General features: G+C 48.5%; 1 protein-coding gene across 1 annotated transcript in view; it reads left to right on the forward strand.

The window, feature by feature from the left end:
* LOC144118021 (serine/threonine-protein kinase PLK1-like) overlaps positions 1-27,246 on the forward strand; it is a 52,449-nt gene that overhangs the window by 22,339 nt on the left and 2,864 nt on the right. The window contains exons 3-7 of the mRNA XM_077651258.1: positions 409-525; positions 9,662-9,975; positions 13,052-13,251; positions 21,179-21,494; positions 26,391-26,640. Of these exons, the coding sequence (XP_077507384.1) occupies positions 409-525; positions 9,662-9,975; positions 13,052-13,251; positions 21,179-21,494; positions 26,391-26,640 (1,197 nt within the window). The remainder of the gene's footprint in view (positions 1-408; positions 526-9,661; positions 9,976-13,051; positions 13,252-21,178; positions 21,495-26,390; positions 26,641-27,246) is intronic.

The following is a 27,246-nucleotide window of genomic DNA, read 5'->3' on the forward strand; positions in this document are numbered from 1 at the left end:
AAGGCGGTATAGCATTAGAAGCCCGATATGGGAAAAAAATGCATCGTCGGTCACATAATTCACAGAACCGGAAGTGACGTCACCAGACCGGAAGTGACAACTATACGTTCCTATGCATCTTTATGGTGCCCGTGTCGCCACCTCTAGACTTCTTCGGCGAAGCATGTAACCGCCAGTCAGATTACACGAAGACGATGTCTGTGTGCAGGCAGGCGTGTAGGGTTTCGCAAAGACAGCCATGAAAGAATGGCACAAAACTCGATCTAAAGGCATCAACAGCTTCTGATGCTTTCGTATTGCTAGCACAGAATGTAATTAGGTGTCCCTGTGAATTTTTTGGTGTTTCCTTTAATCTTTTCTGGTAGCCTATGGCCGAGCTATTTTATGATCGGTTTTTATTCTGTGCAGGTGGACCGGGAGATCCATATCCACAAAAGCCTCAATCACAAGCACGTCGTTTCACTGGAAAGCCACTTTGAGGATGAAGAGCACGTGTACATCATCCTAGAGCTCTGCAACGGAGGAGTTGGTTTCTATTTCCTTCTGTTTTCTTGTGTCCTTTCATACCCGCCGTGGACCCAGGTTTTCATCTCGAGTTCATTATGGCTGTCGGGCTACAGTTTTAGCGCATGCTTCGGAAGACATGCCTTTTATTACACGCTCCAGCTGTTCAGTGTTTAATTTTTATCTGGCGTAGCAATGTTACATATACTCGGCTGCCAGTGCTTTCCTTATGAACACCAGCATGCTTTGTGATGTTGGCATACGTTCCCTATAAAGTAAACGACCGTGTTTTAACCATTAGTATCGATCGCATTGATCTGTTGCGGCACCAGCCACCCCTTCATTTTTGTGTGGATGAAGGAGCATACAATTTTTTTATTTACATCTATTTGCTTTCCCTCACTCCTCTGTTTTTTAGCAACGTTCAGTGCTGTTCTGCCTTCTTTTTCTCGTCATACAAGGATGCGCAGCATTGGTCCTTCCTTGTCGGACCGAGTGAATTTAATTTTCCGTTATTGCTCTTTTCGTCCTAGCAGTGAATACCTGTCAGTAAACATCGCTTGCACCCCCCCCCCCCCCCGTTTTCTAATTCTTCATCGCGTTTCTAAAGTGGTCTCGCATACAAGCATGCCTTGAGAGAGAATCAAGATAATCACAGCGTCTATTTTTATAGCGCAATCAAGTAAATTGAACCCATAATTGCTATTGCTAATTGGGTACGCACCTGCTCTGAGGCTATGTCACGCATATGCATCGTATCGTTTATATGCAAGGCGTTTTAGTTCCCCTCGGGACAAAACTTTGGTGGTCGATACGTCGATAGTAATATGTCTTTACCTGGAGAGACTACTCAAAAGCTAGTTCGAATGCTGCTAGCACCAGTTTCTCCATTCACTGATGTGTGCCTCTCTGCAGTAGTTCGCGATAGATCCCGGAAGTGTTTTGTGCTTATTGTAAATTCGAATTGAGTCAGAACACTTTTCGGTAACTTTTTCTGCTCTTATCGAGGCGCGGCTACTGGAGCGGCTGCCGAGCTAATTTCATCTATGGAGTATTCGGTTCACCAGAATTGTGCGCTACATATTTCGTTCAGCGGCGCACCATTGCGCTCCCGCCCACTGTTCCCACTTCTAGCCTGTACCAGACGACTCCGTCCAGAAACGCTGCTTGATCTCTCTGCAACCGCGGACGCGGCTTAGCATCAGTGCGCACCGATGAGTTGAGCTTGTCCAGTGCGCCGGAAGCACGCATGCGTGCAAGCCTTCAAGCGCTCTCGTTCGCTAGACAAGACGCCTAAGCATGTGGTCATTGAGGCGGCGGTCGCGAGCGATCGCAAGTGTTGCTGGTAGGCGTGTGCGAATAGTGTTTTTTTTTTTTTTGGTACGAAGGGAATTCGAAGCGAATAGTAATTTCTTCGAATAATTTGAAGTGTATATTGCGATTGCTTCTGGCACACAAAAAAGTTGAGTGGCACAACAGGCAGCACGCAAGGCATTACATGAAAACGAAGAGAGACTGCACTGAAGCTTTGTCGCACTCATTGAAAAAGTGTCGACTACAAAAATTCCAGTGGTGCACTTACGTCTGCTTAGGTGCAGTAATGCGAAAACATTTCTCTTACTGCGCGTCTTTCCTTCCTTATGCGCGTCCGCCATCTCGTCTCACTCATTTCGCCTACGCGCGAGCGATCTGCAGACCAGCGCCGTACATTGCGAGAGGGTTTCAGTGGGTGCCGCATGATGGCGCTACGGCTCCACTTCAAGCACGGAGGAAATTTACCGGAAGCGTACATCTGTAATGCAGACGCTCATAGTCACTCATGTACGCCTCAGTACATATATCACGAAGATACGTTTCTGAGGCATCTGTGCATTCACTAAACTCGCCTTTATTCAACTTCAAACGCTGAACCATCGAGACATTTTGTTTCTCCCCCTGGAGGCTGATGGAGCTGGTCTTCGGTACTTGTTTGTTAACAGCTTGTTTCAAGGTTTTTCTTTTTTAAAACAGCAAACCATCCCTTCCTCTTGGCTGTGATTAACAGACGTTTAAGTGCTCATTTGCCTATGCTGTTTGCGCCCACTCATAGGAGTGATGGGGCCTTTGTGGGGTTTTCTTAAAGAAGTCGCTAAAACATTCCATTTCTTCACTGTGCGATTTTCCTTAGAATTCCTGTACAATCTATCCAGAGGACACATGAGAAAAATTCTGATTGAGACGTTGTTTCCTGTACAGATGTATTGGCAGCCTTACCTCTCCTTTCGAGACAAAAGTGTATTACAGCGGGTGCAACGGATGTGTATTCGAGCGGCCGCAAATACTCTTTTTTTTAAGTTGCACACGTCAAGCTTGCCTGTCAAAACGTGGCTTTGTGAAAAAGGAACTTTAGTGTCATGGTCTGTGGACTCTCGCTTTTGTGAGCAGCCAGAAACTATTGATCATTGCTTTGTGTTTTGTCTTGATGCCGTGCTTTTTTTGGGGACATTCTTTAACGGACTGTCAAAAAGGACACTGAGATTACGCCTTATACTATAAGATTTTTGCCTACAATGGAAGGTTCTAAGGTTCTGTGGGATATTTTAATGCTGTTAGGATTGTATAGCCCGTGGAAGAGCCGCGTGACAGATTGCCACGCAGAATCGCCACGTTCATCGAAGTCTCCGTTCAGAGAGCAGTGTGCTCTGATGCGGGGGGTATATCGCTACGCAGGATCGACTTCCTGCCTGACTCCCTTTCCTCGATGCATGCGTGTGTCTCCCCGAATTTTGATGTGCAGGCAAAGTGAGAGCTGGATGTTGGTGTGATTGTGTATGACGGGTTGCGTGATGCGACCTCGTTAAGCCGGGCTTGAAGCCTGGGTGGTCTTGGTGGGTGTACTTCCATACAATAAAAAAAGAACCGACGTGGCAGAGTGGAAGCGTTCCCGTCTCGCACGCCGACCGGAGGCCTGGGCTCGATTCTCATCTACGCCGCCCTTTTCTTTTCATTACTTTCATTCACTTCTGGCAGAGCCCGACACGCTCTGTCCACAACTTTCTGCAGCGCATGTCCACAACTTCCGTTGGCGCCACACATAAGCCAAGAACTGCTTTCGCATTAAAAATGGCTATCGGAAATTTGGGGAGCCAACCTACGTGCGGTGCCGACGCATCTTTCTGGTGTGAGGGCATCCAGCTTCTGCTCTCAACTGCGATTGCGTCGTTACGTAGCTGTTGCTTCTAAGCGGTGGCTCCATGACGCCTGCGAGGCTCGACCGTGCATACCGCCGAAGCAAAGTGTACTGTTACCACTGCCTATAACAAGGACACAGGCGTGCATCCTTCCCTAGCCCAGCCCCAGTGCAGACAAATAAAAAAAATGCCTATCGGGCATTCATCTGTGGTCTATGCAATAATCGACCACGCTTGCCCAACCAAGCGGAAGGCCAAGAGAGTTAACGCAGCACTTTTCGACCTGCCCCACCTACCCAGAACATGAATGACACCGCGAACCGATTCGCTCCGCTTACCGAAGATCACGAAGCCATCGAGGAAAATGACCATGTAAGCTTCCCTAGACTCTCCAATGTGGTGCCTCCTCCTGAGCCAAGTTGCAGCGATGTTACTCGCCTTAACCGTCGCCGTCTTCGTGCATCTACAACAGTGACCCGGGAGAAACTTCGGAATGAAATGGCTGGTATCGATCGCCGTTTTGTACGTCTATGAACGGAGCTACCGAAACTCACTTCTCACCGCAATCGCCTAGCCAGTTCATGCACTTCGTCGACGACAACAGACTGGTAATCGGCGGCGCAAATATCTCGGAAATGTCCTCCACCGGCATAGGCGTCTCCTATTGCGTCTATGCATAAGTCCACCCCTAAACTGGCCTCTAGCCCGGCATCGCTTCTACGCAATGTCGTGCATCAGCTACAGGCCTTAGTTGTCACTCTCGCGGAACAACTATCACCACGACTGCGATAATATGTTCTAAACTGCCTCCTTATGTAATACAGTGAAAGTGCCGGGGTCTGGCTAACGATAAGGCTGGTGAGCTCCGAGAACACATTCACTTGCGCTCACTTCAAGCGTGAGCGTTACTCTTCCAAGAACAGAAATCTCGTCCACAAATATCGGGTTTTGAGCTAGGTAACACTATCCATCCCAGATCGCCGCACGTGTCTGCCAGATAGAAAACCAGGCAAGACTTATTTATATTGTGCGATGTCAGTGCACGTAAAGATCGCCAGGTGGTCGAAATTATTCCGGAGCCCTCCACTACGGCACCTCTTTCTTCCTTTCTTCTTTCTCTCCCACCTTCCTTCCTTCCCTTACGGCGCAGTTTGGGTGTCCACCGAGATGTGACTGCGTCGTTTCCTTTCCTCAAAAACCAATTTTTTGTGTATATTCGCACTATTCTCGTTCAGACGGCACTGCCTACGGGTACATAGTGTATCGCGTGGCAAGGGGTTGCGGCAGGAAAGGCGCAACTTTCTCGGTGCGCGATTGTGCTTGTGCCATGTTGTGTGCGTCCCTACTCGGGGCAAGCACTCCATCTTCGTTCAGGGTGGTTCACCCATACCTTCGTCGCCATCATCCTGGCTGCCTTATTTGTTGTATGTTTGGTTTCGGTTTGTCATACTTGTAACCCTGTGCATATAAGCAAGCGTATGTTCGAATAAAAGGAAGTTGATGTGCTGGTTGCTCGGCCAGTCTCGGCCTCATTCATCTGCAGCACACGCCGCTGCTACACTATCTCATCGCCGGTGATTTTAATGCCCCTCGCATTGAGTGTGGATACTCTATTTACAGTGAACGTGGGCGTCTCATCCTCGGTACCCTTACCCAGAGCCAATTGCTCCTGCTAAATGACACCTCCATGCCTACACGACGTAGCACCCACCCACGCATAAGCTACAGTATTCACCGGACCTGCTCTGGTGATTAATTGGGCCATCAGACAGTTACATGGCATTGCGAACCAGCCTGTTGGGGGAGCGATCACCATTTCATTCGGCTCGGCCTCGCATCCACCGCATCACGCACCCACCGTCTCCGTCGTCAATGCAGGGCGATTAAATGGGACGCGTTTCGGGCTACGCTAGGAAGGGGCACGCTCGACCATGCCCGCGACCCCATTCCAATACTGCAAGCGGCGGTCGACATCATGGGTCGAGGAATCTCATCCAGCACCTGGTCTTCGACACCTACAGCTTTGGGTACATCGTCGCCAGACAGAGGTTCACGCCAGACGACACCCGGAATCCATGGAGGCTCAGCTCCGCCACCGCCAGCTGACAGCCAGGCGCCATGACCTCTCGTGCCAACGCTGATTCGCTGGGTCCAACCACCAGTACAGCCTCTATCTGGAGAACTTTCCGAAAAATGCAAGACGGTGGACGCTCCCCTCATCCAGTTTCGAGCGAGTGCCTCGCGTCCGGAAAGGCCCCAGATGTCTGCGTTTGACATGGCGCAGGTATTATTTCCTAGCTATGATACGCAGCCACCTGTGGTCTCCGCCCCATTCACGTTTCCACCGAATGCAGGAGCACTTCCGTCAGCTTATGCCATCTCTGGGACGCAGTCTGCTTTCACTTTAGCTGAATTTCTCGCTGCTATAGATCAAGCAAAACTGAAAACTGCCACTGGTGCTGACGGCATGACCTATGAGGGGCTTAAATACCTAGAGGAAGCCACCTTGGAAGCTATTATCGGCTCATTAAACACAGTCTGGCTTTCAAGAGCGGTACCTGAGCAATAGCTGCAAGCAGCTATATAATCGCCATCCCAAAGTACGCCAAACCTCATGACAGCATATACAGTCTACGTGCAATTTTTCTCACGGCTACTTTGTGGAAATTGTCGGAATCTATGGTGGCGGCCCGTCTGCAGTGGCTGCTAGAGGTACATCATTGGTAATATCCGTCACAAGTTGGCTTTCGCCTACACTGTGGTGCTGAGGATGGCTTAGATCGCTTATCTTCCATGATCTTGATCGATAGCCGATCGGCCAGTGTCTGGACCGCACTCGGCATGAATGTGCACAAGGCATATGACCATATCAGTCACGCTGCCCTCGTTGAGGTGCTACACTGGAGACACTACCCGCCCACAGCACCTTTATTTACACCTTTCTTGCATCTCGTGAATTCGCCATCCACATCAAGAAAGAAAATGTGGGATCCTTTCGGTCAAATCGTGGTGTACCACAATAGTCAGTTGGTCAGTTGGCTAATGTTTAAACGTAGTGGAGCTAGCCCCACTACTTTTCAACTTTAGCCTTCTACTCTTGGCATGGCGTTTGGGCGACATTGCTGATCCGCGTGCACTCATTTATGCGGACGACATTGCAGTCTGGTCCGTCCATTTATGGCTCCAAACTCAAGCCACAAGTTTACAGCTCGCTCTGACAATCACAGATCAGTAGGATTCACGCTGTCGCCTAAAAAAAATTGGAGGTCACACTTAAGCTCCGCCTTAAGGGTTCTGACGCGATAGCTAATGGGTTAATATATGCAAAATTGGTCATTCTCTACATAACATTCATAGATCCCTGGGAGTCATAGCACTCCTAACGCAGTGGTGCAGCGTTTGAGCAATGCTCTATACTGCCCTGCGATGGCAGTTGATACCACCGGTGGGTCTTGTGCGATCAAAGTTGCTTTTCCCAGTAACCTCTGGCGACCAATCATTAATTTAACTGCCACCTACCACGGTGGGCAGGTTGTGATGAGACCACAAGGTGACGTGACCTAGCTGGCCCACCTAGCTCCTAGGTTGCTTCTCTGTGGATTTTTCGCTCGCGGTCAACGACGTCGACGACGCCGGACATTTTTTTACTCGAGCTCCCTAACGCTATCTTGTTAACATGGCTCTACTTCCCACAGCGAATGCGCGTGGCTGCCGTGCATTAACAGGACCCCTATCGGCTTTTACTTCCGCGGAAGTAGTATTCCAAATGCCACCTCACTCCGAGTCTTCGCCCTTTACCTGCACGATTCCAGCTCCGCAAGCCCCTGGCTTCGCAAAGCACGCCAGAAGGCGTCCCGAATGCTGGATCTCATCCTCCTGATTTCTCAGAAGTCAGATGGTGCCACGTCCACCATCGCCCGCCTCCTCATATGCCTTTTGTTACAGCCAAGATCGATACCAAGCCCAATCCCATCACATGACACGCTCAGAGCGAGATCGATTGGAATCTATCAATCGAGCATCAATGCGTGTTATTACAGGCCTCCCCCGACTTACCCCCGTTCACACCCCCCAGGCCGAGGCGCAATTAATTACGTTTGATGAAGTGATTCACCAGCGTCGCCAAACCCAGTGTATTAAATGCCGCAGTATTCGTGAAGCCGCAGCTTTTGCAAAGTGTTTGGAAGGCGGCTCTCTGTCGCCTATCGTTGCCTGCCCGCCACGACCACCTTGGCGTTATCAACAAGTGACAGACAATTGTCCTATGACTCGCTCACACACACGATCCGTTGGCCAGCTGAGGGAGTCTAGTGTGGTGGCGGATGCCGCTTCATCGGCGAGCGAAAACTCCCTTCTGCGACACGTGGCATACGTGGACATTAGTGTCAGTGAAAATCGCGTGACCACGGCTATCGCTTCTCCTGAAATAACAGACCTAGCAACCTGGGCCATATTCTCTGTCCATTGGCTGCATATCACAGCCAATGTGAGGCTCGGTCGCCAACCACCCAAAGCTCAGGTCGCTTGCCACAGACGCTTGAAAGCTGGGGGTATATCTCAGTGACGAATGACAGAGGACCATATTGACAAATGGACAATGGACAGGTTATGAAAATGGAATACGACCCCTGCTCATACGCTTGCTCCCCTGCCTGGCCGTCGATGCAGGCGCAGCTGTTGGCAATTCGGGACGCCTTAACCATCCCCTGTCCACTCCTTTTGTCCTTTAGAAGCCATCTCGACATCCTCACTGACTACTCAGGCGCCATCCGAAGTCTGCGGCGTGTTCTCAACTAAGACTTTTTGACACTAGGAGATTCAGGACATGATTGAAAAATTCTACCCCACAGTACGGGTACGATGGATGCGTCGAAATGCACACCCCACAAGCCTTGGCGGATGAAGCTAGTCACGACTTAACACCGCCACGTCCCCTTCGATTGGCCCCAACGTCTCCGGAGATAAGACTCCTCCTATAAAAACAAAACCTACATTGCGCCACGTGAGCACTTCTGCCCCTGTGTGGTACCGACCTCCCTGTTGGCCTTGCACGCTGGGAAGAGGCCTCCTTTCGAAGGTTACGCCTCCGTGTCGCCCTCACCCTAGTTGTAACTTGGTCGTGGCCGGCACAGTATACCATGCGTCCTTCAGGGACTCTTGCCCCTTCTGTACGCTGCGGCGTGCAAGCGGACACTAGATACCTTATGTGGACCTGGCCCTCTTTGCACGCCGTCCGGCAGAAACACCTGCTCCGATGTAGACTGCCCCCAGGTCGACCGCCGGATGTGGACGACTGGAAATTTAGACCTCACCACCGGATATTGCTGGACTTTTTTTGGGAATCCGACGTGTATCTATATGCGTAAATAATACTTTATGCCACAACGCACGCTCTCGCAATAATAATAAAAAAATAAACGACTATCTACGTTTGACCTATAGCCGACCGCCTAACAACCTGACAAGGGACGCCGCGTACCAAACTGAGGCTTCTAATGTTTTCGCATTCAAAAGAGAAGTACATAAAGGTGGCGAGGGCAAGTGAGTAGGTGTTTCATGCGTGGGCAAGTTTCAGTGAGCGACAGATGAAGAAGCCGCGACAGGTGCAGTTGGCCGCGTTCACGTCGCCTGCCGGATAGGGTCCACAGTATGTAGGTGGTCTTGTTTATTAAGTACTGTTTAGGCTTTCTGTACGACGTCATTAGAGCCAGTATTTTGTTCTTGAATTACTTGAGCCTATACCACTTCAGCTGACGGTGTCAGAATTTATACAGCTTCAGATGTCTACACCGGTGGACTGAAGGCCTTGTGAAGTTGGTTTTATAAAGCAGAAGAATGCCGCGCAAAATATTACTCGTGTCCCGCGCTCGTGTTCGTCTGCATGGTTTCCGTATGCCACATCTTGCTTTGCGCTGGTTTCACTTTTGTCATGCCAGCACGGTCAGTTCGTTACCTTGGGTTAACATTTTGGCGCCTTTGTCTTTCAGTCGCTGTATGATTTGCTGCAGACCCGGAAGACGCTTACAGAGGATGAAGCTGCGAATTTTCTGCGCCAGCTTCTTTTGGCTTGCCGGTACTTGCGGCAGCAGAAGGTGCTCCACCGAGACCTGAAGCCGGGGAACTTGCTCCTCAACGACAACATGGAGCTGAAAGTCGGAGACTTTGGACACTCCACTCGTGTTGACGAAGAGAGTGAAATGATAGCCTCCATGCAGGGAACTATAGGCTACACTGCACCAGAAGTTCTGACCGGAAAGGAATGCAGCTACGAGGCTGATATTTGGTCCATTGGCTGTATACTGTGAGTGTTCTGCGCTTCCGGTGATTTTCTAACATTTCAGCTCTCGGTATGGGGAGAGGCGGTCATTGCAAGCGGCTTGAGCATTCAGCGTTGACATTTTCATGGGAATATTACTCCAGTACAGGCCCACCGCAGCGGCTTTTTGAGTGTGGTGTTTCTGCTCGTTACGCTGTAAAAAATTCAGGGGGGTACTTTGTTGACCTAAAGTGCGGTGAGGCGAAACCCTTTAGCGCGATGTTGCTGGTTGTGTCACTGATGTGCTGTTAAGATGTAAATTAAGTGCACAATTGTTTGTGAATCTTAAATGCTGGAGACACTGGAGGGCATTTGGGAGGCATCGATCTCATTCGACGCCTTTCCGCAAACACCCTCCAGCGTCCTAGACATATAGTAGAGGGGGCCATAAAAAGAATTAACAATAATAGTACCCAGCCAAGGAGAACTGCATATGCGTTGGCAGGAAGTAGCGTAGTCGTTAGCACGCTCGGCAGGGGAACGAAAGAATGGTGCTTCGAATCCCACCGTGCACAAATTTTTTCCTTATCGAGTTGCTGGATGTAACGGACGCCGGACAGATCCAAGGACGCGAGTATGAACCCTTACAGGCTTTCGCCTTAAAAACAAGGAAGCGGCACAGCAGGAGTACACGGGAAAGTGTACTCTAGTAGCCTTTTACTCCCTTGCAGCAGCTGATTAACCCTTGATTGCCTGAAGAGTGAGACCGTGTTCACTCTTGTTTCAGCAAGGAGTAGAAGAGCGCGCGCAGTCCTGCTATTGGACGAAAAGAGTCGGAAGATGGTCCTCCCTGCCCTTGTACAATAAACCACATCGAGCTGCGATCTCTTCTCGCCTGCATCTCTCGCAGATTTCTCCGTCTTTGATACCGCTCACTGAGCAATGATATATTTATCCTCAGCAACAGGAAGAAAGCGATTCAAACCTCAGCAAAGGCTATCAGTCTGTCAGCGCTATCCAGTATCCTTCGGCGAAGGCATGCACTTGCGTGCACATGCCTCAACAGACACTTCTCGTCGTTACACCTTCTTGAAACATTTATAATTATTAACCTCAAGTGAAGACATTCTGAGCCCTTTTGGAGTCCCGTTCACATTTTCGTAAGACTTTCCCGAGACGCTGTTGTCGGGAAAAAAAAGCTTTGCCCAGCCCACCAACGTTTCGGCGAAACATTTCCGCTAAACGCTCGTAAGTCTACCATTTGCCGCACAACGCAACTAGTATAAATGATTAGCATTGTTGTGACATCACGGTGCGAATACGCGACGCAACCAGAATGGAAGTGGCATCGACTCTGTTATGTCAGGAATTATGCTACAGGAGGAGGGGAGTGCGTAATGTTCGATGTCCTTGATTAATTATCTCGATCCCGAGGTTCCGTTTCCGGATTTCGGGAAACAGTGGGTACGCACTCAAGAAGTAACCGTGCCCTGTCCTGGAGCACAGTAAACGTTGCTTTTAACTGTTTGCGAGACTCTGCGGCAATCACCATCTGTGTCGAGGTACTAATGACAGCTCGGCTACTATCTGGGTGATTTTACTTGAGACTGGGGAGCCATATAAAGGAGCGATGACATAGGAGGAATGCGAATGCAATGCGACGCGACGTGAGGCTTCTCTACGGTCGGGCTCCGTATAACAGCTTTCGCTGTAAAAAAAAACAGCAAGTGGCGACCTCTCCTCATGAAAGTCCGCCTCATCCTCGCATTATTCGGGGACTCTCCAGTGCCGTGAGCCCCCACCAATCATCATCCACCATCTATGGTGCAATTTTAGAAGATATGACTTCATAACCTTCAATAAACGGAAGTCCTTCACTTGAAGAGAAACCAGCGCGCACAGACGTTGCGCTGTGTTGTGCGTCTCGTCTTTCTGGTCCGTCTGTGCTCGCTGGTTTCTTTTCAGCTCAATCCATACCAAACAGCCCAGATAGCCATTCCTGTAAAATTGAATTGAGAGAAGAACAAACTGTAACGAGTGCCCAGCGAATCAAGATACGGCGATGCAGCAAAAGAAAAGGCAGCACAGCATGTTCATCTCAGCTATACTTCGAGTATGCCCACAAACTCGGTTCAGGCGAGTATGCAGACACCAAGCCATATATCCGTAATTTATGCCGTTGTTTCTAATGTCAGAGGCATGGACACGTCTCCCAAGGCGGCCCAGCTGTTGCCCTTGGGTGGCTTTCACGACGCCTTCTGCTGCGCTCTCCTCTTTCCCTTTCCCCACCTCAGGGACAGACGGATAACCGAGTAATTACGCACTTTCACTCTACGGCGGCCCAGTGGATGGAGTTTGGCGAGGTATCGGACCCTGCTCTCCCAGGCGCGCACAGGGAGAGAGACTCCGAGACAGCGCAGGTTGCGTACATTTCCCTTTCTTGTCAGCCGCTTCCATGGGGACGTGTTCGGACCAGTGCATACTTAAGTTTGCCCACACGGGGCCCTGCGACAGGTATACCTAGCGTTGATTGCCCGCTCCCTCGCGATCCGGTCCGGCGTTCACCTCGAGAGAGGCCACAGCATGACCGTGGGGAGCCAATTGGTTAAAAACTAATTTGCGGATGTAGGCACACAAGATTGCTCCACGTCGTTCGTTTGTGTGTTATTCTAACCGAGGTTTCCTTAACGATGGTTCCTCGAAAAAAAGTACCTGCATAGGTGCTGTTCAAGTCGTGTGCCTAGTCGTGCGATTTGACTTGGCATACGCAACTATCGTGCCTCGTCAACCAGTCTAGAAACGCGAAGGGTTTCGCAATAGAAAAACCTTTTGCGTCCCCAGAAACATTTTCAAAGACTCCCAGAATATTATAGCGGACACGTATATGAGATCCCCTTCGCCCTTCGCCCTTCCGCATATAAAGACCGAGCTTGGGCGATTTGAGGGTAGTAAAAATGAAATCAGTTAATGTTTCTGTAGGCTGTTCCGGTGTCGTAGCTTGCGTGGCCACAATGTTGCGTGTTTCGGATCGGCCTTTATTGAGTGTGTTCTAAAAGGACACGCACAGCCACGATGAATACAGCGCAGGGGCGTCGATTACAGGTATGCCTGTTCTCTGCAGGTACACGATGCTTGTGGGACGCCCTCCGTTTGAGGCAGACACGGTGCAAGAAACGTCGCGGCGGATAAAACAGTGCGACTACAGCGTTCCTTGTACGGTGAGCTCCTCAGCACGAGCCCTCATCGAGAAGATCCTTGACCCGAAGCCAAAGAGAAGACCGAGCATCGAGGCGATCCTGCGGGATGATTTCATTACCTCCAGTAGGTTTGGACTGCAGAAGGACGGCAGACTGGGCGAGTTGGCGCTCCATGACAAGAATTATTTTCAACAGGAACAGACATTGGAAGAGACAAACACGGCGCTAAACTTACAACCGGTTTATTAGAAGGTAGGAAGTAAATTTATACATACATGGGTGCACATGCGCACTGTCATACATTGATGCTGAGATTACAAAAAAGCTACAGCATTCACACGTGTTGTACCCGCCTTCCATGCCATAAAAACCAGCGGAAGGACGCAGACACAGAGCGGGACCCAGGACGACGCGTAGGCTTTGTGTAGCAAGGTCACTTATTTTGCAGACAAAACTAGAGACGTTTTGCTAACGCGTTCATTTTATTTCTGATGATATGGAAGGCTTCAGCGACTTCTATGGTGGTCTTGCCATTATGAAAAAATAACTCAGCGTCATGAAAGAAACGTACGCATTAACATGCACTGCAATGTTTTGCCAGGTTCGTGTCCTTCTTGTGCAATGAATTTGCATGCTTCATAAGCCTAATATTAATGCAACGGCCTGTTTGGCCTATGTACGTAGGGCCACACGATAACGGTGTTTGGTACACAGCGCCCCATTTGAAGCGAATATACCTTTTCACGGAAAGGCCGTTGCATTAATATTAGGCTTATGCAGCATGCAAATTCATTGGACAAGAAAAACATGAACCAGGCAAAACAGTGCAGTGTATGTAAATGAGTACGTTTCTTTGACGACACTGAGTTATTTTTTCATGATGACAAGACCACCAAAAGAAGTCGCTAAAGCTGTGCATATCATCAGAAAATCAAATGAATGCGTTAGAAAAACGTCTCTAATTTTGTCTGCAAAAGAAATGACCTTGCTACACAAAGCGTAGCATGCAAGGCGAGTACAACACGTGTGAAGTTGTGGTTTTTTGTGATCTGAGCATCAATGTATGCCTGTGCGTGCGTGCGTGTCTTCCTATCTTCTAATAAACCGTTTGTAAGTTCAGCGCCATGTTTGTCCCTTCCAATGTCTGGTCCTGGTGTCTAGCGCTGTTGAAAATAATTCTTGTGTTGCGTGGGTTTGGCGTTACGCATCCGCATTGCACAGAAGCTGTACGCGGTTTTGAGTGGCGTTATTACATCCGCAGCGGTACGATCTTTTGAGCCGCTTTATCTTCAGCATCCTGTCTGTAACAGTTGTTGCGGGCGTTTTCAGGCGTACAAGTTTTCTAATTTCATAACAGGGAGTATATGTTCATGAAGGAACCATATGGCCACAATTGGCTCAACACGCGAACTGCATCAATTTTCCAAGTAGCATAAAAAATAAAGCAAGCAAAATTAGCTCCGGAAAAATTATAAAATCGGAGAAGTCTTTATGTATGCATTCATGTTCCAGTGGTAGCAAGGAAGCGTGAGCAGAACGCTTGGATACCGCTTGCAAGAGTAGCCATCTCTTCTGAATTCTGATAATGCAGCCAGCAAGTGTGATGGCCAGGATAAAACGCAAAAAGACGAACTGCGCAACAAGAACACGGACGAAAGGGAGGCAGACACACACTAACGCTGACTTACAACTTTACTAAAGGAAGGAATACAAGGCAAATATATATAGCGATCTCCAACGCACTTCAAATCTGATCAATATGGCCCGTGACAATCTGCCCAGGCGATAAACAGACCACACAAGAACCAACCTCTTACAAGATAATCTTATACCGGGCCGGCCCTTTCTATGAAAACAAAAAGCAAAGGAACGCTTAGCGACAGTGCACACTTGAGAATTACGCATTCTGCAAAGTAAGGAAATTCATAACAAAAACCACACCACTGTAGCCATCTGATATCACTGAAGCTCGAACCGCTTACAAGCGCAGGTGCTGACACCAAAACCAAGAGACGAAGCACTCCCCCTTTTGAAAGCAAACAAAACGGGAAACAAAAACAACCACATCGGTCATCGTCAAAAACAAAAAAACAAAAAAAAAACGGTGAAAAAGGCACCAGGTCAAAAGGGTAAAAAAACCATGAATCAGCTCAAGAAGCTACGTCACAAAAACAGTGAAAATAGGCACCGAGTCATTTAAAAAAACAAAAATATGAAGACGGGACAACAGTTTAAGACAACAACGGTTTTAAAAAAGGGGGGTGAATGAAATCCAACGCGTAGGAAAACATCTTAAACCATGACAGAACCGAAACAAAACTGAGATCGCTAATCAAATGAACAACGAAAGCATCAAACGCAATCAGGAGGCACTGCTCAATCACCAGGGCACAAACAGGCCACTAGGCTACACATGCCCCCGCAAAAACGAAAATTCTTTGGATGATAAGGAAATGGAAGCCTTGCTAACACAGTTGTCCGTAGTGCCGATGTAAAATGTTTCGACGACGAGACGCTCCCATTTGTCATTCAATCTGGCCAGAAATTCCGTCTTTTCGAACCATGGTACACAGTCCCGTTGCTTCATTTTTGTGCAGTCCGCACAATGCTTAGCCAAAAACCCTCCATCGTTGTTTTTTACGCTCAACCGGTGCTCCCTTGCTCTTTCATTAAAGCATCTGCCGGTTTGGCCTATGTAGACTTTTCCGCAACTAAGGGGAATGCGGTAAACAACGCCGGAAACGCAATCTTTGAACTTCCTTAGATGTTTGATTTTGCAAGGGGTCTTCTTAGTGTTCTTCATCATCACGCACACCTTGGACAGTCTGCATGGAGCCGAGAAGACAACGTTGACGCCTCCTTTTCTCGCCACTTTCTTGATGTTGTGCGAGAATTTGTGGATGTATGGAATCACATGGGCCTTCTTTTGCTCGGCGTCTTCTTTGTCTTTGCGTTCTCTCTTAATTTTTTGAAGCACATTTTCACACACACTCGAAATGACGTGCGGAGGGTATCCAGCTGCTTGCAAACGCTGAAGCTGGTACTGGAAGCTCTCTTGGACTTTGTGGTCACAAGTCTTTTTCAGGGCCGACTCAACACATAGGGAAATGATGCCTCGCTTGACCAACTTCGAATGGGCACTAGTGTAGGGAAGCAAAGCCTTTTTGGACCTGGGTTTGAAGGACCAGCACAAACGCTGTGTCTCAAAGTGCAGATCTAAATCCAGGAACTGAAGATGACCATCAAGCGGTAGCTCACTGGTAAACCGGAGCCCGAAAGATTAAGATGAAAATGCCGAGAGGATCTTTGAGGCCAAATCCTGAAGATTGCCGTCCCCCGGTGGGGTCAGGAAGACCAGGTAGTCATCGACGTACCTGCACACGCGGGTGACAGCCATCCCTCGCAGTTTGTCTTGAAGACGTCGGTCAAAGGATGACAGAAAAATGTCGCTTAAGGCTGGAGCTATGCTCAAACCTATACAAATGCCTGCTTTTTGAATATGATAACTCTCATTGAAGTGGATGACGGAAGACTTTAGATAGAAATCTATAAGTTCCAAGAAGTTGCCAGTGTTGAGGCCAACTGAGTTCCGGAACTTCGTCTCTCCGTGAAGCTCCACGCATTCTCTGATGGCAGCGAACAGTCCTTCGTGCGGAATGGAATAATACATGTCCTCGATGTCGACGGAAAAAGCCGTCGTGGAAGTTGGTAGCCCTTTTCCCATCAGCTCAACGACTTCTTTGGAGCTTCTAACGAGGAACGGGTCATTGCCTAATAACACATTCAAATGTATCTGCAGGAAGTTCCCAAGCTTCCTCTGCCAGCAGTTCCTGTCCGACACGATTAGTCGAAAGGGGCAACCAATTTTATGCGTTTTTCCAGTGAAAAACACTTCAAGGGTTCCGGCATCCTCGTTTTTCACGGCCTTCATCAAATGCTCCAACTTCAAATCCTTTAAAAGTCTCACGGCTTCTCGCTTTCTTTTCTTCGGATCGTGCTTGACTGGCGTGAAGTTCTTTGTAACGGCATCCATCGCCTTGCTCTGGAACAAGCCTTGCGGTAAGACTACAAAACCCCCTTCCTTGTCCGACTGGATGACCGTTAAGCCATTTTCTTTAAGAAAATTGACAACCTTCTTGACAGGTGGCTTAGAAGTTGTCCTGTTACTCGCATGGCGGTAGGCGCACTCCACACCCTTTGACGATGACCGATGTGGTTGTTTTTGTTTCCCGTTTTGTTTGCTTTCAAAAGGGGGAGTGCTTCGTCTCTTGGTTTTGGTGTCAGCACCTGCGCTTGTAAGCGGTTCGAGCTTCAGTGGTATCAGATGGCTACAGTGGTGTGGTTTTTGTTATGAATTTCCTTACTTTGCAGAACGCGTAATTCTCAAGTGTGCACTGTCGCTAAGCGTTCCTTTGCTTTATGTTTTCATAGAAAGGGCCGGCCCGGTATAAGATTATCTTGTAAGAGGTTGGTTCTTGTGTGGTCTGTTTATCGCCTGGGCAGATTGTCACGTGCCATATTGATCAGATTTGAAGTGCGTTGGGCATCGCTATATATATTTGCCTTGTATTCCTTCCTTTAGTAAAGTTGTAAGTCAGCGTTAGTGTGTGTCTGCCTCCCTTTCGTCCGTGTTCTTGTTGCGCAGTTCGTCTTTTTGCATTATGATCAACCAACTAGCCCGACAAGTCCTGTTGAAGGATAAAACGTCAGTTAAATGTATGGAAATGTGACCTCGAACCAACGATGACCTCTCCCCGCCAAAGAACACATAAGCGTCCGACTTACTGGTCTTGAACTCCCTTGCGGCGCATTATTTACTCGGAGCTGTTTGCGTGAATGAAGCATATGCCTACAGATGGTGCGGTTGTGACTGAAACAACCGCGCAGTTTTTGTCATAACCTTCCTGTTTGTGATGTTGTACCGGCGTCAGAGCTTCAGGCTTGGGTCATATATGGGTAAACGGGCAAAAGAAAGCTGGCTTGCGACGGGTATTGCGTGGTGCGTGTTACGAAAGCAAAGCGATCGATGTTCGGAGCAGGACTGGATGGCCCGTCCATAAGGTGGCAATAACGGTTGCGCTGAATGTTCCAGCTGGTGGTACGTAATGTGCAGCCCTTGAGAGTTTGCACGTTGGACAGCTATGCCATAAAAGAACGCCTGTGGGAGCTTTGGTCGAGTGCATTAGCGACATCGTCAGTAACTGTTTTCGTGTGTGGCGCCTGTAAGTTGTATGCACAACATGTTTAGCAGTTTGCGCCTGTTCGCTGTAAGGGGACAGGTAATTTTTTGTGCAGTTACCAGGTTTTAACTTTCATTGAAACTGCTGATATTCGAAATTTCTGATTATCGCTCTGGCATTGGCTGTAGCTTTTTACCACAGCCCTTCATTACTTCTGTTGCTTTTTCCAGGGCCATTTCCCTCGTGTCTCCCATTGTTTTGCTTGGCGACAGAGCCTTGCTTTGGCCCACTTAATGACAGCAAGACCGTCGCGACCTTGCTTCCCCCTGGCAGGAAATCATGTGCAGGGAATCATGGTTCAGTCCCAATTTCTCCAGTTGCACGCGAATGGAAGATCAGGGATGTTTCGGCTGAAATCTGGGTGCAGGGGAGGGTGAGATGTTAATACGCACTTCTTGATGGTAATGCGGCCGTCATGACATGGGTCCGTAATTCCTAGTCGCAGCAGATAATGAAAATTCACGACAACTGCTTGCTCTGAGTGACATGTCCTTATTTAAAAACAGCGAAAATGAGTTCATAAGTTAGAAAGTTAAATGCGTCTCTGATTACTAACCGATCTCTGAAAATCGCAGCTATATAGAAAAGTTCTCTTAGAAGAGCCTTGCGTGGAAGGCACAGAGCGACCTTATGACACAGGTGGATTACTCTTAGCATGGTGTTAACTTGATGAAGCGTATAAATACTGCGCGGAACATTTCATGTTTTAGTTTTGTGTCAACAGTATGGTCAAAGTTACGCACCTCAGTAGCCAGCCAGAAAATAAGGCGAGGCCAGTGACCACTGCAGCGAATGTTGTATCTCGGTTTTTCTTTCTTGCTGCGTTGTATTACAAAATTAATTACACAGTGGTCATACTTTTGCAGTCATTTAGCATCGTTAGGCTAAGTGCCATAATCAGTAGTTTAAATGAAGGCAGAAAATATGTGATTCAATGGTCGGGGAAAAATAGTGCGTCCGCATTCCCACTGCATCCGCTGGCTGAAATCTAATTTCTTACCTTTGTTCCGCTTAACCGGCAATTTTTCTTTATTGTCATAGTTTTAGTTTCAGTAAACTTTTAAATACCTGCTTTTCATCCTAAATGCAGCCGAGCGGGGATCTAACAATGTGACACTTTCAGCAGATGTCTTCGCTATTTTGCGTACTTTATAACATTGAGACTTGAGCGTTCCCGCATGTCCTCATGACTTTACTCATTCCTAAACACTCTCTTATCTGCATCATATTTTCATTCCGTATATGGGACCAATACCCTTTGAGGAACTCCCGCAATGATTACGTTATCAAGAGCCGCTCTATAATGGTTGCTTGGCGGGCTAGTTGGTTCATATCTAACATGTGTTGCAGCGCGAACCACAAGAAGGGACGACGACAGACAGAGTGAAAAGAGCGCTCTTTTCACTCTGTCTGTCGCCGTCCCTTCTTGTGGTTCGCGCTGCAACACATGTTAGCCGCTCTATGTTCAGAGTGAAATGCCTCAGGGCGCATGTCACTTGCAACTGAGAGCTCAGCTGCTGTGATGGCTGCTTCAAGTGTGTTCGTCTTTAGTTGGTGCAGTGTCCCGTCGTCCTGGTGTCGCATGGTCGTCCAGGCAACATGCTAGATAATGTGCTGTTTCCAACAATTTGTGATACACTACCCTGTGCTAGAGTGATCTGCGAGGCCGTTATTGCGGTAACCTCGGCGCGCTGTTTATCATGCTGAGCCCGCACGTGATAAGGGGCGGGGCGTGAGCTTACTGCTTATCACGAAGGGGCGGAAACCATGCGGCGTTTTGTGCCAACCCGACAGATGGCGCAGTGGCACTTGACCTGCGTGTGCCCAGTGTTCATTACGCAACGTTCATGCGTAAAAGGCGGTATAAAATTAAGTTAGGACCATACTTCCTGTCTGCTTTTATGAAGTCTTCCGCCCCATGTATGTGATACATGTAAACCTCGCAAAACCTAAAAAGAGACCAATTTTCTGTATCACAAAGTGCATTGTCTTAAGTGGAATTGATATCGGGAAATGAAAAGGGAGTTTTCTTGCGAATTTCGCCAAATAGCTACTCATTACGCCAGGGTATTTGAAAAATTATCAGAAGACCCTGATTACACCGAGCCCCGAAGATATGTGGTTTGATACTGATGTGAGGGTGATCCCCAGACCGAACTTCACTCCTCTTATCGTTTTAGCAGGACCCACGTAGCTAACGTTACCTGCCAGCATTTTTCTGCATATTTATTTCATTTTTAGTATTGCTGCCTATAGCTATAATAATGTTAAAAAACATTTCAATTGTGCAGTTTTATGTCCCGAAGCGACACATGAGTTATGAGCGACGCCGTAGTATAGGGCTTCGGGTTAATTTAGAGCACCTGGGGTTACGTGCCTTGATGTCGCAGAGCACGCAGGCGTTTTTTGTTTACTTCGCCTCCGTCGAAATGCAGCCGCCACGGCCCGGACGGAACCCGCAACCTTGGGACCAGCAGCCGAACGCCAAAGCCACTGAGCACAGCAGCGGGTCTATAAACTGAAGGGGCATCATAAATTACTTTGTTATTACCACCGTTTCATTGTGCGCATAAGGAATTGCATTGGATTATATTTATTTATTTATTTCAAAGCTAATTATGTTTTCTTCGTTTTAAGTCATTCCAGGGGTCACTCTGCAAGAGCGGCAGCAGAGGACGTTGGTAATAGTAGTCGGTCTTCATTATTTGCGCACACTTCACTGTCACTGGAATCGCTGTTTGACATTACTATCCAGTGTTTCCTTTCGTAAAGTAGAGTTCAGGACCGGACATTCTTCGTACTGTACAACAGGTGAGCCAGAAGATGCCTCTTCATCAACGGCAACGGAGGAAGAGTGGGTGCCGGGCCCCGTGCTGAACGGAACACAGCAAGAAATGCACGTGGGAGAGCTGCAGTGGCTTCTGCAAGACTTTCACAGTGTATCACCGCCTGAGCGTGACATCGAACTGCTTGACGAGGCTGCAGACCCGGCTGTGGGGCCAGACTTCTGGATCAGCAGGTGGGCTGATTACACGGATGACAATGGACTTGGCTACCAGCTGTGTGACAGCAGCGTCGGGGTGTTGTTCTGTGACAACACCTGCGTCATGCTTCAGAACGACGGAGTGTAAGTTCTTTTTTTTGTGGGTGTTTATTGCCTCAGGGCATAAAAAAATTAATGGTTGCATGAACGGAAAGCGGGGATTGTTATACAGGTGAAAAGTGGTTTCCAGATTTAATGTAGTCTAGGAGATACCGATGATGCCGCCTCCGAGTCCAAGCATCATAGGATGCAGAACTCTCCGGCGAAAGACCCGATGCGACAAGGTGCCTTATTCCCATCGGTATCAAAGCCGGGCGGACCCACAGAAAATGATGAATATCAGCTTCGGCTACCTGGATAGGCATTATGTACACCCGTGGCAGGGAAACAAGCCTCGCAAATTAGGCCAATTCTGAGTGATGGCCAGGGTGAGGGCGACCTGGACTCGGATCCTCCGAAGCGCAACCTCCTCAGCACGGGTGAGACGGTGAAGTATATACAGGGTTACCACACACGGAGGGACTAGAGCACATGTTCGGCGCCGAAGGACCTCTGTCTCGTCAAAGGAGGCGGGCGCCATCCTGACTGAGCAGTTGAGGCGGTGAAGAGGTGGAGGTTTCAAGGCGAATTCCTCTCTTGCTTCTATGGAACCGCGAAGGGAGGTTTAATAAGCTGGAGGTCTTGGCCGGTTTTGCCGCACAAAGCAAATTGAAGCTTCTGGACGGTGGAACATGCAGATCATCGACTAGTCGACGCAGCAATTTGTTCAGAAACTGGGCTGCTGCTTTTCCTAGCGTTTCGCACCTCATGAAGGCTGGTTGATGCATGGTACTGCTGCCATGATAGTTAACGTTTGTTTATATATTTATTTTACTGCTTTTCTGTGTTTAGCAGACTAGTAGAAAATAATTAAGGTTTCCGAAGCGCCGTTAAGAGGTAAAAAATGCGTACGATGGGAATGTGGACGGTTTATAGCGGCGTCTGTATTCATGTACACAATACGACAACGACCTACGCTGCCGTAGGTGCATTAAGCATTGCTGTTTTAGATCATAACAATAAAAAACATTCAGCAAAGCCTTCAGCGGAAGGAAAGACTAGCATGTAGAGCGGCGGACTAACTGCTGCAAGTGGTCGGGAATGAGTATGCCCGTACCAGAGCGTCTCAGTGCTGCGCAATGCGCGGCAGTGCCTCAAAACTAGTGCTCTCTTGCAATTCTCCTAAGCAGTAGTGCTGCATGGCGCAGTGTGCGACGTAGCATAGCTCAGGATTTGGACTCGAGTTTCAGAGCAGTCCTGCGCGAAACGGGCAGCGTTGATATTCAAACACTTCATTTACATGCCGTTATAAAGGCACAGAAATTCTCAAGTAGGCAGCTGCTTCACTTATTCGGCTGGAATGCGAGGAAGACGGGTGTATCCATGGCAACGAAATACGGGAATACTCTACGGATTGGCTCATTGGTTGATATTATGTGAACTCGACTTCGCCACTGCTGCGGTGGCGGCGAAACTTTATTCTGCAAGAGAATTCGAAGCCCGCAGGCCCCCTGGGTCTCCGCACGACCCCACTCACGGTCTGAACGTTCATGTGGTGTTGGTCCGTGACGTATGCGGCCCGGCTGACGGCGATATTCTGCCTGGACAGGTCCGCTGACCGCAGTGAGGTCCTCCAGTCCTCCCAGGTGCTGATAGGCACCGGCCCTGCGGGGTAGGTGACGCCGGGCATGATAGGAGTATGTGGGTAAGGGTAGCCTCGGGGTCGGAGCACAAGATGCATATGTAAGGTACCAGCATAAATTTAGAAAGACTGGCTGGTGTGGGCGGCGTCCGCGTCTGCAGGCAACACCAGACTGACTGCTCTCTGGTAGTGAGGGATGGGTGAGGTGGCGGGTAGATTAGGCGTCCAGAGCGGGAGTTTGCGGTGAGCTCAGCAAATGAGTGCATACGCTCCTTCAAGAAATCCCCCCCCCCCCCCCCCACGAGGTCCGCCTGCGCCCCGTTTCTATACCCTCGGGCTAGGGAGTCGGCGGCCTCGTTGCCGGGATTTCCCGAGTGCGCAGGCACCCATATGAGCTCAGCGCGTCGGGGGAGGTGGGGGTGGGCATGTGCAGCAGGCATTGTGCAGAGGTATGAACCCTGCCTTGGTAAAGTTTAGGATGGCGGTTTTCGAGTCACTAATAATGTAATGGGCATCTGTGTATGCCAGGGCAGGGGCTATAGCGGTCTCCTCGGCTTCCTCAGAGGCGGTGCCTCAAGGAAGCTCGAAAGTTAGGGGTGTTACGTGGGGGTTGTGGACAACCGCAGTGACCCTAGCTGTGCTCATCGCAGGCGGCATCCACCCAAACAGCATCGGGCTCATCTCCGTGCCATTTGTGTAGCGCTGCTGCTCGCGCCTTCATGCGACCTTGGTCACGGTGGGGGTGCATGTTCCTCGTTAATGGTTTGGCATACAGTCGTGCGCCGTTGATACGACCTTTGTTAATATCGACGACGCGAATAATTAACAATTTTTCTCGGGACCAAACTTTTTCTGTGTATTTACGCCTCGTTAATGCGGAAACTCGCTGTCCGGACAATGGACAGTATAAAAATTCGCTGGGCCCATTGAGACCTGTGTATTTTTGTCCCGTTAATATAGACGGCGATGAGAACAAAATCCTGAGTGCCTCTCCCACATGTTCCACACTTTATAACTTGAGTGCAGAACACCAGAAAAAGGCAGTGCGAATGTACAAATGCCGTAGTAATGGAATTTTGTGTGCGCTTTGTTTCATGCCTTACAATGGTGAGGTGACCGGTCGACACGCCTTACCATTTGCCGCGTTGCATGAATGGCTGCGAGAAAAAATTATCTGTATGCTTTGTAGAAAACCATATTCAGCAGCTGAGCCAGAGTAAGGACAGAGTTTTGGCACGTGAACAGTCGTAGCAGGGGCTACTTCATCACACCAAGAGGCACTATCATGCCCCTCATGGACCACTAGGTGCTTCAAACTTTGATTGATTAAAAAGACTTGCGCATTAGACTCCATGGAGCTGGGACTGGGACTAGCGCTCGTCCTGTCTATTTATACCCCTATGGCCTAGTCTATTGGGCTAATCTTTTTAATCCATCATGAACCACCAACTAGCCCAGCATTCTGCTTTGAAAGCGCTTCAAACGTGATTCAACCTATACATCGCAAGAATTTCAAGAAAATGGCCACCAGAGTAATGCACCTAAAGCTACTAAGATTGCCCGATTTCCACTTCATTGCCTGCAACTATATGCACACAAGCAGTCTGTAATCATTTTTTTTTTCAGAATGTTTCTTCCGGTTTTTCTTCATGATTCGTTATTGCAGACGACTCGCTTTATGGACACTTTTGCTGGGGAATCAAAGTGTCTATATTAATTAAAGAGGCACGGCTGTATATTTAAGAGTAAATGTGGATCGGGAGTGTTCTTTGTTATGTATTGTTTTCAGCGATAGTGATGCCTGTGTGTTGGTTTTACAATGTACGACGTTAACGTCGGCAACAAGTGTGGCTATTCACAACTTTTTTTTTTCTACTCACTCTACTGCATTACTCTCTCTCAGTTGCACAGTAGCGCTTAAGGAGAGGCATGTCTGTCTGCAGTGTGGCCTTCCGCTTTCTCTTCATCTGCGCAAGGCGCCACTCCACAGTGGACTTGTTGCAAGTGCCAGAAACTGGAAAGTCTGAAGCAGCTGCTGATCAGCACAGCCAAGGCTCTTTAACGACGTAAGCATGTTGCGCCCGCGCTCGCCTACTGTAAAACGTCATCGCTGCAGGGTTTCGCCACATGGGTTGCGTGCCTTGGCATGCTTGTGCGCGTTAAGGTTTATAGGTTGCTGATTGAAAGCTAGGGGTCAGTAGCAAAGCCAGCTAGTAGTTTCGTTTCCTTTTGAATCTCAATATATTGGAGCGTCATTTGGCACTTGCCAACTTAAGCTTAAAACAAACACGTTCTCTATTGCCCTATCATCAGTGAAACCAAATGACTTTGCATGGAATTCATGGCATATCCATGCTTCATCGCGTGTTGTAAATAACGCGTTACAAGCAAAAACGTTAAACGCTACTTTGGTCACGCTGGAACTCACTGGTTATCTTTTCAAAACGGGTCACATACTTATGTTAGTACATTTGAGCAATTTGTGCGTGCGATTAAGTTATTGGTTATATTTCGCCTCCAGCGCCTAAAAAATGAAAAACCTCTTCAGGAAATTTAGCCATCAATGAGATAAGGAAAGTTCATCAAAGGTGGGTGGGGAAGCGCGTGAAAAGTCAGCGAGTGATTTTATTTGGTAAGAGTTTTTTTTTTTTTGGGGGGGGGGGGGGGAGGGAGGAAACGAGTTACTATGCATGTATTTCGGTGTAACGCATTCCTTTTGTTTCCGTGCAACGTCTAGTTTGCCCCTTTTTTATTTTTTTTTTCTGGGCAACTTTGACAGCGCTATTGCGCTTGCATTGTACGCACTTCATGCGCGCCCCATCATTTTCGTTCTGCAAATCTGGCTTGCTGAAATACTTACTGGTTACACTAACTTTACATCGGCAGACTTCACACGGACATTGTAATGGTAAAGTATTTATGTCCTTAAAACTAGTACTGTCGCTTGTGTTGCTTGACCTTTTGAGGTATGCGCTGTTTCTGTGCTCGGCGTCATATTTGTGTAGCAGGCCCGAGCTGCGCGCATCAGACAAATAGCAAGTGGGGCTAAACAGCAGTGTCCGTCTGGCTTTTGGCACCTTAGCAGCTGGGAAGTTGGCCGCGTGAGCGCATCACAAGTTTGAAGCCGATTATGCTTTGCTCTTCCTTCTGCAGACACCTCGTAACCGTTGCTTTGCAGTTATACTTTAATTCATTGTCCTGTAATGGCCTAAAAAGCTGGGCACGAAGTACCCAGAAGAAAATTTTGCACCGTGGCACAAAATACAAGCCTTCACCACACTCCCCACCTGTTCCTTCAGGAATGTAATATATGTGGACGAAGATGGACTAGAGAACCGTCACCTCCTGAAGGACTATCCGTCCTCGCTGAAAAAGAAAATCATCCTGCTGAAGAGCACCTGCTGCTTCCTGGAGCAACGGTTGGTGAACACGGGGCGGTGCGTCAGGCGGCCAGCGGAGGGCGACAGCCTGGTCCAACCGCCGTGCCTCGGGACATGGCTGCGCTCGCAAGATTCGATCTCATTTTACTTGACCAACGGCACCTTGCAGGTAGGCTCAGTGACATGGGTTTTCGTGTTGTTCTATGCGTAATAGATCTGTTCATGCTGCTGTCTTCCAGCTAGATATGGTGGGTTAACCAGTTCAGGGCTCATACAAAACCTTGGTGCAGGGTGAACAACGAGAAAAAAAAAATTGGCGGCGACACCTAAGCTGTGCCCGAGGGTATGACGCGAGAGCGTTAATGGGTCCTTTTAGCAGCCTGGGGTCCTCTTTGGGTATCACTTCGCAGACACGGTCACTCTCTACTTTACATTCGTAGATCGCGGGCAGCCCTCATACCACCCCTGGCGAAGTGGTGCAGCGTTCAAGCGACTACATCTTGGATTTTTTTTTTTTACAGCGAAAGCTGTTATAGGTTTGGTTTAGCCATACAGCCCAGTATTCTAGCGTGCAATCTACAGCGTCACTGTGAGACCATGATTACTTGGTGAATTAATTTAACATAAATTAAGTAATGACATTTAATGTAACAATTGTCACATGCCAACCATGGCAGGTGGTAAAACGCAGAGAGGAAGATCCTCCTCTCCACGTTTAGAACAGAGGGAAAGTGCGAGATGACATATTAATGTGCGGGCAGAGAAAAAGGAAGAA

This window comes from Amblyomma americanum, chromosome 1 (assembly GCF_052857255.1).
Source record: "Amblyomma americanum isolate KBUSLIRL-KWMA chromosome 1, ASM5285725v1, whole genome shotgun sequence".
Taxonomy (NCBI): Eukaryota; Metazoa; Arthropoda; class Arachnida; order Ixodida; family Ixodidae; genus Amblyomma; species Amblyomma americanum.